This window comes from Elgaria multicarinata, chromosome 3 (genome assembly GCF_023053635.1).
Source record: "Elgaria multicarinata webbii isolate HBS135686 ecotype San Diego chromosome 3, rElgMul1.1.pri, whole genome shotgun sequence".
NCBI lineage: Eukaryota > Metazoa > Chordata > Lepidosauria > Squamata > Anguidae > Elgaria > Elgaria multicarinata.
The window spans coordinates 30,300,190-30,318,271 of NC_086173.1; the positions used below are offsets into that span (position 1 = coordinate 30,300,190).

Here is an 18,082-nt window from a genome sequence, read left to right on the forward strand (position 1 = left end):
ATCCAGGAACAAAGAGAACCCAGGAATCTTGGCTTCCGGCTCTTCCTCGTGTTAGTCTATTAGTCCTCCATACTCGCTAAGCTGGGGACAGAACTCAAGATTCCTGGCAATTGCTCAGCGCCATGATTTATCAGCCTGTGATGGCTTTAGAGGTTCAGATCCCAGGCCCACCTTAGTGCCAGGGCCCAGTCAGTATATGGAAGAGAGCACAACTGGGTAAGGTGGCAAGAAAGCATGGGCAGAGGGGGGCTTTCTCGGAAGTTAGGAGGGAGATGGGAAGTTGTTGCTGCTTCCTATTCGGTGCCGTGCTCCCCCTTGCAAGCCGGTTTGGCATGGGCAGGAGCAGAGAGCGAGGAACGAGACACGCTGGCCGCCTCCACCATCTCAATGTCACGGCAGGTCAGGCAGGCAACTAGCTTCTCCCGGGAAGCGCTGTTAGCGAAGAAGAACTCGTAGGATACCCCAGCAAGGACTGCGCCCAGGATGGGGCCAAGCCAGTACACCTGGAAGGAGGGAGAGAAAGCACAGGAGTGGGTTCCAAAGCAGCGCATCATCCCTGGGAAAAGGTGCGAGGGACAGAGAAGGTGGGCATGGAGAGAGTTTTAACATGCTCAGGGAGAACTGAAATAACTTGGTGGGGCACCAAAGGTAGGGCGACCATATGAAAAGGAGGACATGGCTCCTATAACTTTAACAGTTGTATTGAAAGAGGGATTTTAGCAGGTGTCATTTGTGTGCATGCAGCACCTGGTGAAATTCCCTCTTGTTCACAATAGTTAAAGCGGCAAGAGCCCTGCCCCCTTTTGTATCTGGTCACTCTAGTATAGCTTTTGCAGCTTTAACTGTTGTGATGAAGAGGGAATTTCACCAGGTGCTGCATGCATACAAATGACACCTGATGAACTTCCCTTTTCTATACAACTATACAGGAGCCCTGTCCTCCTTTCCATATGGTCATCCTAACCAAAGACAGTATCCAATGGTAGTTCTATGTAAACTAGGCCATTCACTTCAATAGATCTTCTCTGTGTAGGAGTACCATTGGATACTGCCCCAAGAAAGGCAGGGAAATAAGTTTCCAGGGCGAGGGTCAGCCAATGTAGTTGCAAGCATGGGGGGAGGTGTTGGTACTCAGACCAGGTGCTGGCAAGGACACCTTTGAACAACTTTCCCCAGCCTGGTGCCCTCCAGATCTGTTGGACTGCAACTCCCCACGCCATGTCGCCCGGCAATGACCCATCTGGAGGACATCAAGCTGGGGAAGGCTGCCTTAGATGGAACTACAGTCACAGCACCCAGGGCTCCCATCCTGTCTTCACCCTTGGTTCCAAAAACAATCAGTCCGGTGAGCAGAGGGCGAGAAACAATACGTGGGGTCAGACGGAGAGCGGAGTGCTATCCTTCTCTCAACAAGCTCTCCAGGACCCACTCACCCAGTGATGCTCCCAGATTCCTGTTACCACTGCTGGTCCCAGGGATCGTGCTGGGTTCATACTGCCTCCAGAGAACGTGCCCTGCGGAAGCATCAAATTGGTATGGTCAATGGTAATGTTCCCTCTCCCTTAAATTCTTTCACGAGTTAGTCTGTATTCTTTTTTAAAAAACAACAACAACAGCGCATTTTCTTTCTAATTTATTTATTTATTTATTTATTTATTATTACATTTTTATACCACCCAATAGCTGAAGCTCTCTGGGCGGTTCACAAAAATTAAAACCATAATAAAACAACCAACAGGTTAATGCTCCTCATGTCATGTACTATTTATAAAGCACCTCCTATGTGCCAGGTACTGCACAGACTTAAAAAAACAAAACAAAAAAACCCAGGTCCCTGCCCAAAGGCTCACAATTGACTCCCAACCCTTGACTTTCAGTCTGTTCCACTTCTGAAGAATCCTTTAGCGCTAGTATGTATGGTACGGGGGTTTCTGCACTAAAAAAAAAAAAAAAAACGGAACCCTGATTTTGCAGCCACAATTCCCCAACTGTGTGATGTGAATAAATGGTGCAAAATTCGTGCAAAATTCATACATTTCCTTAGGCACTTATTCTGTGTGCAAATTTTGGTTTAAGAATACTTTCTGATTCGTCAGTCCTCCTTTGTAAAAACAGTGCGAAATACAATGCTGTGCGCAGGTGGAAAATCCCTTCCTTGATTCAGGCCCAAGATTGCATCGCCCTTTCATAGAACTCTGCAATCTCTGATTTTTGGCCAAAATCACTGTTTGGCTCTCCTAATGGACTGACACCGAAGGGTATAGTCACAATACACAAACTATAAGATCCGACTTTGTGAAGTACATTAGAAATAAAACCAAACTGAGAACAGCTTTGTTCTCTGTGGGTAGCACATTTTTAAAATGATAAATATTATTTTCTGAAGGAATGAGGATATTGCTCATTGAAATCATGATGAGCATCAACAGACAAGTCGATTTTAGCGTTTCCCTACCGTTGTTATGGCCTCCTGCTGCTGTCCCACAATAGCCACATTCTCTTTACAGGGGGAGAGGAAGAGGAAGCAGCAACGACTACTTGGCCCATTCAGGGGCCTTTTATATCATGCTGCTTTTCCTGCACACAGCAGGAAATGGCGGCACATTCCGTTTTTTGTTTTTAAAAAGACGGATTAAAAGGGCTCTATTTTGCACCGGAAAAACAAGCGGAAGGAGCTGGAGGCAAACATTGTCATCTAAAAGACGCATGAACATCCATAAGTGGGCAGTAGCGAGCGTGAGATAAAACGCTCATCTGATGACACTCAATATCTGAAATTCCCTTAATGTTACCAAAAGGCATGAGAGACACTGGCATCTGCCACATCTGGAAAAAGCAATGTTCACATCAGCCCTCAGTGGCATGGTATAGGTGTTTTGAGGTTACAGGCACTAATTCCTTTGCCCGGACTGCTGCTGAGACAAAGGACTTTCATTCAATGGATCTAGAATTTCTAACCACCACCACATAGGGACAGCTTGTTACGTTGCAAGGGATCTTACCGCAGTGAGCGCTCCTGCTATTACTGAGAAGCCAATGGCCAAGATCCCAGGCTCACCCAACTCATGCTTCCGATGATCTTCCACAGCAAAGATGGTGAGAGCCAGCTGGAAAGTGGAAAAGGCCTCCATCCCTAGGGCCTGTCCGGCATTCCCCTCACTGCTGACCTGAAATGGAGAGACACAAAAGATATAATGAAAAGGAGGAAGGATTGTCTGTGGGGGCTGTGATTCCCTGGACAGCAGTGGAGCCTTCAAGTCAGAGAAGTTCTTCCTCCAGTAACACACATCATGTTCTGACTATGTAGTCAAGTATTTTGCAGATTGTGGCTACTGAAACTAAGTTCAATAATGACGTTACAGTAATATATAATGCTTTTACCCAGTTGATATTAACATACATCTTCAAAGATGTCTTGTGTTGTAATAACCATTTTTGAAAACTCATTCTGCGTACCGTTTTTTGATCCTGCTATGTTAATTGCAACTCTGGATAAAGGATGCAGATTTTAACATATCAAACACAATGTAGGAGTTCTCATTTTGTGTGTGTGTGTGTGTGTGTGTGTGTGTGTGTGTGTGCGTGCAATGACTGTCTCCGAGGGCCTTGGAATGTTGGCTGAATAAAGTGGGAGGGGCATAGAATGGAGTGAGGGAAGAGCAAAACTTCTGCTGAAAAAGGGGAGAGAAGGGGAGGAAGAGAGAGAGCTGGAATGAGAGAAGGAGAAAGAGAGAGTTGAAGGAAAAAAGGGAAGAAAAGAAGGAGAAAGCAACATCTGAAGGAGAAGGTGACAGGTTGCAGTTTACTGAAGAGTGTACCTCAGCAAGAGAAAGAAGCAACCAGGGGCTCGTCCACACGGGCGCTTTGCCCCTGGATTGCTTCGGAGTGGCGGCACGTGAACTACATGATGCAGCCGCCACTCTGAATCAATCCATGAGCAAAGCCCTGAAGCTCCGCACTAAAGAATTCGGGGACTTACCCCGACTTTTTTAGATTGGAGCAAGGCTCTGCGCCTCTGCGGAGCCTTGTTAAGGAAAAATAAATAAAATTTAAAAGGGGTGGGGTGGAAATCCCACCAGGGAAGGAGCACCCCATTCCTCCCCCTTGTTCCCTCCCCCAGTTAGCTGTAAATGCAATCCTAGAATCCCAGAATAGTAGAGTTAGAAGGGGCCTATAAAGCCATCGAGTCCAACCACCTGCTCAGTGCAGGAATCCACCCTAAAGCATACCTGACAGATGGTTGTCCAGCTGCCTCTTGAATGCCTCTTGTGTAGGAGAGCATTTACAGCTAATCTCCCTCCACCCAAAACCCTATGTCAGCCCCATTTTCCCATTAAAAACCGCACTAACCAGCACGGATGCTCCCTGGCGCCCCCGGACCAGCCTTGTGAGCGCTAAGGTGGGCAGGTGCAGCGGTGGCACCTGGAAACCCTCAACAGTGCTCCTTCTTCCCATGTAGATGCTGGGAAGGAGAGTCAATGCGACTGCACCCTGGCTTGCGCCGCTGGGCGCAGCATTATGGAAGTCGTATAGACGAGGGCCAAGTATTAGAGACTAGGAATACACATCTGTTGCTGGTCCAGTAAACCTGACACTAACATCTGACAGAGAACTGTGGGTTAAAGAAAGGAGTTGAATATAGTTGATTCATAGTTGTGTTAATTGTTTTCTTCAGGTTAGTATTTCTTAAACCTTCTTAATCAAAGTAAATTCTGTTAAATACATCTTTTGTTGTATGTGTATATATGTGTATTTGTTGTATTAATAAAGAGTTCAAATAATCATAAAGATATGGCTAATATTTATTTTATTTTATTACAAATAGAGGGTGGGGTAAATAAAATAAATAATGTTGCTGCTAAAGCAACTTGTGTTGCCTTCTATGTTTAGATAATTTCAAGATGCTTTAACGTGGATTCCTGTATTGAGCAGGGGGTCGGACTGGATGGCCTTATAGGCCCCTTCCAACTCTACTATTCTATGATTCTATGAAGATGACCACCATTTCATGTCAGATAACAATTTACTCAGGCATTGCTGCTCTCTCAACTATGTATGTGTCTCATATATTTATAGCTAAAAGGAACAAAATAATAACGTTGTGTCCCTGTCCAGAAAGGTGTGAAATAAAGTGTTTCTTGCCAGGAGGTGGGGAATACAAACAGATATTTTGTTCCAAGAAATGTTGCCACCCTATCCAGAGGTTGGTGAATGAGAACTGGACAGTTAATTAACCTACATTCAGAGCAGTCGATAGGAAGGAGAGAAGAGGGCAGTGAATTGCTGGAAAAGGGTCAACCAAATGACAGACCCAGTGCCTGCAATTGAAGGCAGGCCAAGTAGTGCAAGGAGACTTTCTGGGCACATGTTCTCTCCTTTGGCCAGGGTTGGGTGGTGGCGCGCAGGCTGAATTGTTCCTAGATAATCTTCAGGACACAGTGAGCCAATGAGAACACCGATGCAGCCACTGTGGGCAACGATAGTGAAGCCACTTTACTTTTATTCCTGGCTAGTGTGGACAAAATAAATTTCCATCTCCTTGGATAGTGTGTGTGTGTGTGTGTGTGTGTGTGTGTGTGTGTGTGTGTAGAGACCATAAGGAAGAGAAGGAGTGGAGCTTACTCACCTTTGTGGCCAATTGTCCAATGGCTGAGGTGGGCAAGACAAGGTAGAAGACCCCTGACGCTACGATGGCGCCCAGACACTGGGCCAGGATATAGCCAGCAGCATGCAAAGCATCCAGTTTACGGGTGCAGAGGAAGGCCATGGTGAGTGCTGGGTTGACTTGGGCACCGCTGATCTCACCAAAGCAGTGGGCCAAGCTGATCGCAACCAGCCCCGCAGCAAGGGCTGGCTGGAGTGGGGAAGGGAGCACTTCTTTAGGACCAACAGGGGATGAGGCACCCAGCACGACCCAGACAAAGATTAGAGTGCCAGCTGCTTCTGCCAACAGGCAGCACCAGAAACGACGGCTCTGCAGTTCCTGGAGCGTGGAAGGAATAAGTCAGAGTCAACAGGGAAGGGCCTACCACACACCAAAGACTTATAGTTGTTGAGATATGCCACTGCAGCAATCTAACCTGTCCTCTTGGTTTATGTAAGTCATTAGATTCTCTTTAAGCTAACTCGCTTAACATCAGACCTCTCGCCCGGGTGTGGAGATTCCAAGCCTTCCCACCAAGATGTGAGACAATAAAGATATCTGCTGGTCAATCCACAAAACCTTTAATCAGTAAATAGAGACCTCTTCACACCTGAAGGGAGTGTGAATGCTAGGAGCAATCCTCTAAACTTAATTAGCCTAACAAAGCAAGGCAGTTGCCTATCAACTAACTTTCCTGCCATGCCTGACAAGCTTTTATCAGATTCTTCCTTCAGGGAAGGTCTTCAAGCTGGAACCTTTGCCACTTCCTTTCAACTGTGTCCACTTGACCCTAGGCAGACTCTGGGATCTGTCAATTCCAATGCTCCCTCCCCTCCAACAAGACTGAGTTCCTGAGGCGAGGAAAGGGGAAGATGATCTCTGAGCATGAGCTTCCTGTTTGATAAGCTCCTGGGAAGATTCCTCCTTGACTCCTGGAGAATTTCCTCCCATGCTTCCTGTCTCAGCTGGTCTTCTTCTTCATCCTCTGAGACAAATTTGGAGCCCACGCCAGGGAGACTGGGCGTCATCCTGACTTAAGTTTAAAAGAAAAATCCCTGTCAAAAATTTTAAAACATATTCTGCTTTATCATCCTAAATACTGGGCTATTTTTTTTTAAAAAAAATACAAACATAAATAAATTAATATCATGAAGATATTAACCAGGAAAAAAAATCCAAGCCAAGGCCTATGGGGGGAAAAGAGAAGACATGGGTTTCTGGCTAACCCAGATTGTTTCCTAATGCCTATTCCTCAAGACTCAAAGATCTAAAACATTTTCCATATCTCATTCATTCTCACCACAATCCTGCAAGGTAGACCACTATGTAAGCAGTGTAGTTTGTGGCTAAGGAAAATTGGGCTCAGAGATCATGACTTTTCTGCTCCCCAGTTGGCCCTAAGAAGGGTCTCCTGCCCTAGATCGTGCAGCTGGTTCAATGAATCCTGAGGAGGTGCAGTCTTTGGATTCTGAGCAGTGGACTTCTGGCTCTGAGAAGCAGAAAAGCTCTGAGGAGCATCCTCCAACTCAGTTGCCACAATGCCAAACCTCGCTCCCTAGAAAAAGAAAAGTAAGTGTATAAAAAGACCTTGGCCCTTTAAGATGACCAGATGTACCTGCACTTGGAGGAACTTCAATCCCTGCATAAGCAACTATGCTAAGTTCTGGAATGGGTCAAAACCGTATATAAAAACATGCAGACCAAAAATGCCAAGCAAGGCTATCCACCTAGCACCTGAAGAACACCCAGCTGCCTAAGAAACTGGATTATCACTATCTATCTGGGGCTCTTTCACATAACCCAAGTAACCAATCCATTGCCTTTTGCCTTCAGATGTCCTGCTCCCAACAATGAAAATCCATCCTATTCCCTGGTCCCCAACCCATATCACCACTAACTGCCATCTTTTCTGTCTTTACCAGCCAGTGCAGATGTACTCTGAAATGAGTAAAACCGAGACAACGATTTTGGATATCATGGCCAAACATGTCAAAATCGGCCAACTGAATTGAAGCTGAAAGTAATAGAAATCAGTATGTTTAGGGATTATTAGAAGGTAAAAACAAGAACAGGAGGACAGAACCAACTGCTAGGAAGGAAGGAAGGAAGGAAGGAAGGGATTGATCATAGGGAAAGATTATAGGAAACTGATCAGACAAATGGACTGATATACAAGTGGATGAATTGCTATGGGAAAAGACAGACGAACAGCAGCAAATACAGAAGGATTGGAAGGGAGTTGGGGATTGATCCATTTTGGCTTCCTCTAATACGCAAAGCGGGATGTCCTTACCTCCCTGATGCCCATGGTGTCTGGCTTGCCAACTCTGATATGAGTGAGGGAAGGTGCGCTGTTGCTGTCATCTAGTGGTTTACCAAACCCTACATTCCCCCCTCCCTCATCCCCCCCACCATCAGCTAGGATCCTCTTAAAGATGAAGCGGACAGAGTCCAGAGGAAGGTGAAGGAGGGGTATCAAGGACCAGCCAAATGGTCAGAAGTTCATGAGATGCCCCAAGAAATCCCAACAATCCATTATTTATAATTGGTGTCATCAACTTGCTATACTCTGTCATATCATAGTTTCTTCAGATGTCCTTGGTTCAGCACTACTGGGTTCAGTCAACGAACACCCTACTATTAGCCTTGTTCCTTCTGCTCCAAAGTCCATGGGGAGAAGGGTGAAATCTCTTGAGACAAAATAATCTCATTTTTTATTTTTTAAAAAAAAGCTTTAAAATGAGTGTGCGTGTATGCATTGGTAAGGAGTCTCAGGCCCATGTTGGCACCAGGGTGTCAAGGCAACAGGTTCCTTTGAACCTAAAACAGGAGCTCATCTGAATGGGGTTGTCACAGTTACCATTGCTCAAGGCCGGAATTTATTTCTGTATGATCAAAGAGGATTGCACACACATTTCAGTGAATCTACATATGCATGGAATAACAGGTTTCCACCCAAAGAGGGGGAAATCCTAGATGATGCAGTTAAATATGCTGCTGAATTTCCAGTAGTGAATGTGAGCATAACAAATATTACAGAAATGTTGTTAAAAGGTGAATCTGCACGGAAGGATGTCAAGTGTACATGTTTGTTTGTTTGCAGAATCAGTCCTGTATTGATCCCCAGTTATTTTGCAATGTGGGAAGAAGAAAGGGATTGTGGAACCATAAACCCATCTGTATGCCTGGAACAGCAGTGTCCTTCGCCGCAACTACCCTGTGTTGTCTGAGACTGTTCTATCCTCCGATATGTATGTATTTCAAGGCGGTGGCCTTAGCTAGGTTTATCCCGGGGTCGTCCCTGCCTGCTCCCGGGATCCTCTGTGTGTCATTTACATGAACAGGGATGACCCCGGGACGATCCCAGGATAAACCTTAGGTCTAGCTAAGGCCTAAGCCCTGGTCTAGATCAGCAGCTGCATTAAATATAGCCTATATTTTTCTGAATCAAAGATAAAAACAAAGTGGCTCACACACCTACTTGTAAATAGAAAACCAAGGCACCACAGGTAAAGGATCAGGGTGGGGTGGGGGACTTTCACCCTACTGTGCCCATGTTGATTTCAGACAGTTTTCTTAAAAGGAGCATTCAAATTTGTAATGATATGGTTGTACTGATATGGTTCTTGCTGGAATGGTTTAAATCAGACAAAGTTGCCCCCAAGGAATAGTTATAGGCTTGAAAGCCATGGCCAGTCGTCAGAGGTGATGGAAGGTGTGGTCCAATACGTCAGGAGGGCACCAGGTTGAGGAACGTTGGGTTAATCAATCATTTTTAACATGCCTTTAAGGTTTTCCTCTGTCTTTAGTTTTATATAGGACGGGTGCCACAGAGGATAGCTCTTTGTAAGTTTTCCATGTGCACCTGGTCACATTTAAATTCACTTATGATGGGTGCTGGCCTATTTGCATGTTGTAGTTTAGCACTCCAATGATTGATGGTCCTGGTTAGTGTGTCACTGGCCTGCTAACTGTGCAAAGGAATAGGCCAGCACATATAAGGACATTTAAACATGACTAGACTCATGGACAAAACTTCCATGGGAAGTTTACATCAGGTCTAGTTTGGCCTGATGTCACAATCCATACATTATAAAGAATTATCAGGCATGGTACTATGAACTGCAAAGAAGGTGTTTTTTATTATTATTATCGACTGAGGAAAATATGCAAGAGTCTTAACTTTCTGCCTTCTTCTCCAGATCCCTTCTCTCATCCATACCCCTCCAAGAGTTGGGAGATGAATGCAGAATTCCAGATTCAATCCCAGGAATTTTCAGACAGTGCGCTGGGGTACACTAATGTGCTGTGAGAGAACTGTGCTCGACATCTAAGGTCCTTCTCCGAGTGCCTACTCTGAGGGAAGCTCGGAGGATGGCAATAAGGAAGAGGGCCTTTTCAGTGGTGGCCCCCCAATTACGGAATGATCTCCCCGATGAGGCTCACCTGGTGCCAACATTGTTATCTTTTTGGCGTCAGGTCAAGACTTTTCTCTTCTCCCAGGCATTTAACAACGCTAAGTTTGTTTGTTTTTAATGGACCCCAGAACTGTTGTTTTTATTTATTTATTTATTTATTTATTTATTTATTTTATTACATTTCTATACCGCCCAATAGCTGAAGCTCTCTGGGCGGTTCACAAAAATTAAAATCATAGTAAGACAATCAACAGGTTAAAAGCACAAATACACAATACAATATAAAAAGCACAACCAGAATGGATTTTTAAATGGATACCGTTGTTTTTATACTGTTGTTTTTATGTTTTTGATGGTTTTAAATTTTGTATACTTTTTAACGTTCACTGTTTTTAACTTTTGTAAACCGCCCAGAGAGCTTCGGCTATGGGGCGGTATATAAATGTAATAAATAAATTAAAAAACTTGTTATGTGTCATGCAAAATTAATTGAATAATTAAAGGCCCCTGTTAGTCCATAGTACCTGTGCTCACAGAAATTACCCACTGTGGCTTGGTACTGTGGCACTGTTCTTTCCTATCAGACTCTGCCAGGGATGGGTCGCTCTGCTACTTCTCTGCTTCTGATGACTAGGAACATTGTAATTGCTCCAAATACAGTGACCAGAAACGCAGAGGAGGCTGCCTGCCACATCTCTGCAGAAGTCACGGCTCTGGGTGTGCCTTGGGACAAGCTCCTATGGGGGTGGATAATTCTTAACTCTTACAACCCACTCTAAAATCAAACCTTTTCCATTGTAAAGAGTGAAGAGCACCAGTAATTTTAAGTGAGGGGAAAAAACAATGTACCTCAGCTATCAGAGCGTGGGACTCACTGCTCTATTTCTCCATTCCTATTGCCAGAAATGTGTGCTTCAGGACTGAAGGAAGACCATGCTGGGATTTAGGCCGTGGTCTGGCCAATTGCCTCAAAAGCAGTAGGACCTTGAGAGGCTCCATCCATTGCATGCCGTGTGGTAAGCGCTCAGCAGAGCCCTTCTCGTTTCTGTCACGTCAGCGCCTGGCTCAGCAAAAGCAAGGCCTGCTGTTGACCTCTCCGCTGGCATATGCTCCCTCTCTCTCTATTCATCTCTCCTTTCTTTGGCCAGCGCTTGCTGACTTGCTGCAAAGAGCCAGAACAATCCTGCCAATGAAAAGGTGGTAACAAAGGACACCTCCCCACACTCTGCAGCAGTCATATGTCCCTGTCACATTTAATTAGTGTCCAGTGGAGTCTTTTGGGTCCAAAGATTAGAAAAGAAACATCATAGCAGCCATTTTAAAGCTGGCAATGGAAAAGGAGGCAAGATCTTTGACCGTCTACCCCTACAATGTTGAGGGAGCTTTTGTGTAATCTGCTTCAATCTGAAATCTATAGGTCGATCTTTTCAAATCACAAGTATTGATAAGCCTGCTGGTGCATGCTGCTTAATCACTCCTGCTTGGCTCTTCTTGCTAGTTAGAGCAGCTAAACAAACCAGGAAGCTTCTATCCATGGTTTGTTTAGTATTATACCCAAACTGGAATTTCTGGTCTGTTCCTCTCCTAACAAGCCAGAATTATAAACCAAGGTTTGTTCTTGGATTATGACACTAGCTTATTAGGAGAACAACAAGCCAGAGATCTTGGTTTGAAATAATTGTAAACAAAGGATGGATGGAGGGTTTCTAGTAATCTACATGCTCCAACTGACAGGATGAACAAAGAGAAAGCAATGAGAGAGCTTCAGCTATTGGATGGTATAGAAATGCAATAAATAAATAAATAAAATTATGCACTGTGCATCAGCATGCTTGCTTATTTCCAATCACTTATTATGTGTGAACTGGCTCATTTGTGTCCCACATGACTGAATTTCCAATGGTGCCAACTGAAAGTAGTAGTAGTAATGTGCCTTCAAGTCGACTTCGATTTATGGAGACCCTATGAATCAGTGAACTTCAGTCGCATCTGTTGTAAACCAACCTATTCAGATCTTGTAACTTCATGTCCGTATCTTCCTTTATGGAGTCAATCCATCTCTTGTTTGGTCTTCTGCTTTTCCTTCTACTTTCTGTTTTTCCTAGCATTATTGTCTTTTCTAATGAGTGCCAATTGATGGATCTATCTTAATTTACCTGCAAAGGAAGTGTTTGTGGCAGGTTAAACATAAGCAGACAATGCGCACAAGTGATGTAGAGTTTGGGATTATTATTTTTAAAAAAGATTTCTTTTAACATCTCCACAGTTAACAAGGTAAAGCTATACATGATGTGGAGGTTGGGTGATTGAATCTTCCAAAATTTTATTTTTACGTACTTATTCTATTTTTACTTTTAAAAGGTTACAGAGAGCTCTAAAATGAATTTAAGCAAGAGAACTGTGTGGGTATGTATTTCCCATTTAAATCCCATTTTTTCAATCTAAGGGTACTTCCAGAAGGAGGGCTTCTAGTGCTACTACATAAAAGACACTGTCCATCAATTCCAACCTATTTTCCTCAACAGATTTTTCATAGTAAGAAAAAAGATTGGAAGAAGTAACAAGAAAACATGAGAGAGCTACAGATTAATTTGTCTGGAACCTCCCTCTATAAAATTCTGTGAATGAGGCAGGGTGATGGCATAATAAAAGCCCAATCACCTATCTCATCTCCAATTAATCACAGTGGGGGTGGGGGGATGCAGATATCTGTCTATCTATTCTGCCGTGAGCAACTTTGGGAGGGAGTGTGGATTCATACTGAGAAAACACCACAGGAGACAGGGTTAAAACTCTCCCTCAGCACTGCTGCTCTTACACAATTCAGACCCTATTGCAGCTGCTTCTCTGTAATAATACAATGCCCTGTGATTTGATAAAGAGCAGCATATAAATCTTTTAAAAAATAAATAATTGAAGCGCTGGGAAATCTGATCCTGGATTTTCCAGTTCATATGTAGTTGAGAGTCCTAATGCTGTCCTTGTTCAGAAGACACCTTAAACCATGGCTTTAACCACAGTGAATAAAGTAAAAAAACTAATTCGCCATGGTTTAAGGTGTCTTCTGAACACAGCATGGCTTTCTGGCGTAACCACCATGGTTAAAGCCGTGGTTTAAGGTGTCTTCTGAACAGGCCCACTATGAATAGTACTTATTTTAGGGGAAGGGAAGTTGACCCTCCTCTTCTTCCCAATCAGTTTATTGCTCATCCCCGAACCATGTTACAAAAGAGAAATTGAGATATTGCATTATGTATTTTTGGCAATCAGTCTGAAGTTGTCAGTCAGAGGGGTAGAACCTCTTGCTCCCAATGCCTATAGCTTCACTGGTAGCTATGTACAAAACTCAACAGTAGTTTTAGTCAGTTTGCAGTGACTTTTTGTATAGTCCCAATCACTTCTGTGTGTACTGAATTTTCATCACTACTGCAATTTTTAGGTATTCCAAGCTCTAAAAATCAATCTGCAGAGTTCTGCATATGCTGGTGGTAGGCAGTAATGTGTGGGTGGGTGGTAATTTATATATGCAGCAAAAGCCTTTCTTGGACTGTACTACTTGCATCAGCAGAATGGAATTGCGTATTTTAATACTCCCCATTAAGGAACTCCTTTCATTTGAAAAACAAAACACAACCGGTGAGGGAGGGGGGACTAGCTTGAATGCTCTGACATGTTAGCTTCCTACAAATAGGATTTTCCCCCGCTTGCAACATCGCACTTGCAGTTTGAAATGGTACATTCCAGAAAAAGCTTTATCTCTGGATTTTCCTTCTTGTTTAAATCAGCCCAGTGGACCACATTAACCATGTAGTACACCAATAACTCCGTACGGATAGGCATTCACTACGGCCAGGCAGTTATGTGAATAGATATTCAGACAACGCATAGGGAATAGGTTGTCACCTTCCAAAATAGGAAGATTCTTGTGCCGAGGTTTAAGAAATGCAGAACAGAAATACAGAATCCAATATATGCAAAGCTCCAGCACGGAGATGCACGACGGCAGATTAGACCGACCTGTTGAATGTTTACCTGTCGCACATCTGTACAGGCATTCAAAAGTTGGCGCGCGCGCATGCGCGCACACACCACTAATTTGGGTTTCGTCAAAGTCCTACCTATCCATATTCTGCCTCAAGTGCACAAAATGACGGTCTAATTACGCGAGAAGCTTTACTTCTCTTCAAGATGGCTCCGGTAGGCGAGAAGAGAGGACTTTCCGAAGATGGCGACCCCGAAGTTGTATTACTGGCAGTAACGCGCCGCCCGGCTTCAAGATGGCGGAAGATCCCGAGGGGTTGGGGGCTATTATGCCCTCCTCCAAGATGGCGGCAATAGCAGTCTTTAGACGGAATCAGTTCACGTGATGCCAGTGTGCTCTTCTAAGATGGCGGCGCCCATATTGAGAAGTGTGAGGCTGCGAGGCTGGAGCTTGTGCAGCATTGGACACCGTTTCGTGGGAGAAGTACCTCGGAGAGGTAGGGTTCTTTGGAGTTGAGTAGAAAACAACGCCTCGCAACGAAATGCTCCTACAGCCACTAAATATCTCTGAGCTGCGATGGATATTTCTACCTTCTTCTTTTGCCCGTGGGGTTCGTATCCTCTCTGGCTTTGGTTTTGGCAAGGCTTCAGCGCCTTTAGTGACAAGAAGAAATTAAGTAGTCAAAGATTTCCCCATCTCCATAGCCAGAAAAAATACACCTTTTAAATTTCTGCCTGTTACGTTGCTGTAAAAGGCTCAGGGGCTCTGCCCAATGAATCCTTTCCTCTTTCGCCAGTTAAAGACCATGGAATCAGCTTCATGAAGTTTATGTGAATCGCACCTAAACCATCTATTTTGTTTGGTGCATACTAGTGTTTTTTTAGTAGTAGAAAGGATTGTGGGTTTGGCAGAGCTCTGCTGTTAAACAGACAGAAATTCAGTAAGAGTAGCTGTTCCTAACAGAGGCAAAATGCTACCTAATTTGGAAACCTGAGCCTGGTCTTAACTATGTTTGATCCTAAACATCTCATATTTCAATGGGACTTCCAAATTTGCTTAGAATGGTACTAAGAATATTACAGTATTTAAACTAAATTTGTTTAATACAAACTGAGAAGTTATACAGCTGGGGTGAGGGGAGAGTATTTCAGTTACCTAGGTACTATCATTCCCCCCTCCCCCCCGCCGCTGACTTCTTTATCCATCTAGGACTCACTTGCTGCTATATATATAAGAAATGTTTTTGTAAGCCACCTTGAGCCTTTTTGGCTAAAGAATAGGATAAAAATGCTAAAATAAATATAAACTGCCACAGAGAAGTATTGATTACAACCAAAAGAGTATTTTATCTAGTGAAGATAAGTCGAAGGTGAAAATCCAGCAAGATATAAAACAAATCCTACGTGTGATAGTAAGAGCTTGTCCAGGTGATCAGTTAATGAATGACCCACCACATTTTGTCAATAGACTGTATTTCCACAAAGTACTGTGCTATCCAATGTGCACTTTATTTAGGGATGCTCATCTCCCCCTCTATGCAGGAGGGAGAGTGCATAGCCATTGAAGTAAACTGTGGGAATGAATGTTGTCTGACACTTGGCTATAAAGTGAAGAGAGTGCTCACCCCGCGATATATTTTTAAACAGTTACAATGTGGCACAGTTGGGTACTACCCAGCTAACCTTCAAATTATTGTGTTAGCAATTGTAGCACTTGTGGGAGTTAATTTTCCAATAGAAAATGTGCTGTGGTTGGAGTACTGACAAAACATAATATCCCTGCAACAAAATCTGGATAGTGTATAATCTGGAGGGGGAAAAATCTTACTTTGTTTATAGAATTCTTTTTATTCGTATGCACTGTTGTAGATTTATCATCTAAGATATCCTTAATTTGGTGACAGTCCTATGCCCCAAAGTGAATGCCTTAGGGCCTCATGTGTCTGTACCATTTAGCCAGTATATGTACCATCTGTTCCTGTTATAATAGAGGTATTTATTACTTCTTATAAACTATATTTACCTAGAAGTAAATATAGCAGCCACCTCTTCATGCAACAGCAAAGAGTTCAGATATAGTGTGTGTATGTAGAGGGATGAATTCTTTGGTGATTACGAAGTAAAACATTTCTGTTAACCTTCTGGGTTCTTTTTATTATTATTATTATTATTATTATTATTATTTATTTATTTATATAGCACCATCAATGTACATGGTGCTGAAGAGCATCAAAAAGAGAAGTTCGCGTATATATATTTTTCTTATTTCAGAGATCAGTTTCAAACTAGATGAGAAAACAGCCCACAGTACCTTGGATTTGTTCAAAAAGGACACTGGTGTCATTTACCGTGTGCTGGGGATTGATCCTACCAGAGTTCCCCAGAACCCTGAACGCTTCAGGGACTGGGCTGTAGTACTGGGTGACACAGCCACATCCAGCGGCTGCCATTACTGGGAAGTGACTGTCAAGCGATCACAACAGTTCCGCATTGGGGTGGCAGATGTGGATGTCTCCCGGGAAGTCTGCATTGGAATGGATGACCATTCCTGGGTCTTTAGCTATGCTAACCGGTGTTGGAATGCCATGTTTGCCAATGAGACCACTCCCATCAGCAACGTTGGCAAGCCAGAGAGAGTGGGCCTGCTCTTGGACTTTGACAACAAGAAACTCAACTTGGTGGATATAAGCAAAAACGTGTTCATCCACAGCATGCCTGCGGAGTTCCAAGGCCCTGTGGTGCCTGCCTTTGCCCTCTGGGATGGTGAACTGCTAACTCATACAGGACTTGATGTACCTGAGAAGCTCAACCAAAACTAAAAATGTCTTAAGCCCAGTTTGTTCGGATGGATTCTCTACCTGGGAGACCAGACTAATAAATACAACAAATGGAAGCAGTTTGGACAGTGGAATCAAGAGGACTGAACCTTGCCATACTAGGAGCCAGCAGTTTTCACTACTGTTAAACTTGCTTCCTCTATAGGAAAAAGTCAGTTGAAACCTATCCCAGTTTGCAATGAAGTAAGATTTTACTCACTCAATGACAGGACCACATCCTAACTTTCTGCCTCTGCTCCCCCATCTCCTGTGTTGCAAATGAAATTTGCTCTCCACAGTATTTGGACACATTTGGCTTACGTTTTGTGTGTGTGTGTGTTTCTATACGGGAAAATATCCTGGGAAGAAGTTTGCCACATAGTGGTTTGAAAGAGCAAGCTTATTTCTTGACAGCTATTTTGAGTGTGTGAGATCAACTGCACCCGTCAGTGCTCTTATCTCATGTCCTTTGATTATGTGAAGAGACCCCATTCCCAGCAGAAGTATCTGCCCATGCTTTCAGATGTATGAAGGCAGGAAATTTCCATTTTAATAGGATCCTCTGCATATAATACATAGCCACCATTGCCCCCTGCTGGTCCAGTGGGAGGACAGCCAAGCCTACATCTAAGCAGATGGCATCTCACTGACATGCCCAGCGGAGATCTAACCCTCCTGCAATAACAAATGTTGCTGTACACATCAGTTCCGTAGGAACTACTTTCTTAAGATATAGCTCAAGAATCCCTCCCATTCTGTGATAACCTGTGTTAGCAAGAAACTGTATCTACAGTATTTTTATTTTTAAATACTTAAGAGAGCAGAAACAAGGGTCAAGGCAATTTAGATCTCCTGCTATATCTAGTCTCACAGACTTGTGCGGAAGGGGCTGGCAGAAGAGATTTGTCATAACTAACCACAATCACCCAAGTCAGAGTTCTCTGACATCTAGCACACTGGCAAATTCTCCAGAGAGTGGTTTTATTTTATGGAATACAACTGAGACATGAGGACCTATTTTGAATCAGGAAGAGCAGCCCCATGTAATGTGTTGGTAGCCGTGCAACTATCACAATCAATAAAAATGAATTTATTTAAAACAATGTCTTGTCTATTTGTTTTCTCTTAGGCTGCTTGGACTGACCAGTGCTTTTTCTGGAGAATATCCATGGTTTGGGAATTGGCTCTTGGGTAAAAATAAAAAACACAATGTCTATATATAT

At 43.6% G+C, this 18,082-nt stretch overlaps 2 protein-coding genes across 3 annotated transcripts; one reads left to right on the plus strand and one right to left on the minus strand.

Annotated features, from left to right (window-relative positions):
• Nucleotides 1-293: 293 nt before the first annotated feature.
• Nucleotides 294-7,952, minus strand: LOC134396613 (aquaporin-4-like). Its single transcript, XM_063123144.1, has 5 exons — nt 7,938-7,952; nt 5,627-5,983; nt 3,003-3,167; nt 1,434-1,514; nt 294-503 (listed from the first exon to the last, which is right to left on the minus strand). The coding sequence occupies exons 1-5, from the start codon at nt 7,950-7,952 to the stop codon at nt 294-296; spliced, it is 828 nt and encodes a 275-aa protein (XP_062979214.1).
• Nucleotides 7,953-14,449: 6,497 nt separating this feature from the next.
• On the plus strand, nt 14,450-17,962 carry SPRYD4 (SPRY domain containing 4). 2 transcript variants are annotated; one of them, XM_063119839.1, is made up of 2 exons: nt 14,450-14,540; nt 16,315-17,962. In XM_063119839.1, the coding sequence occupies exons 1-2, from the start codon at nt 14,450-14,452 to the stop codon at nt 16,860-16,862; spliced, it is 639 nt and encodes a 212-aa protein (XP_062975909.1). In that variant the 3' UTR covers nt 16,863-17,962. The 2 variants fall into 2 exon arrangements, with proteins under 2 accessions (XP_062975909.1, XP_062975910.1); XM_063119840.1 differs by having other exon boundaries at nt 14,478-14,654.
• Nucleotides 17,963-18,082: the final 120 nt, after the last annotated feature.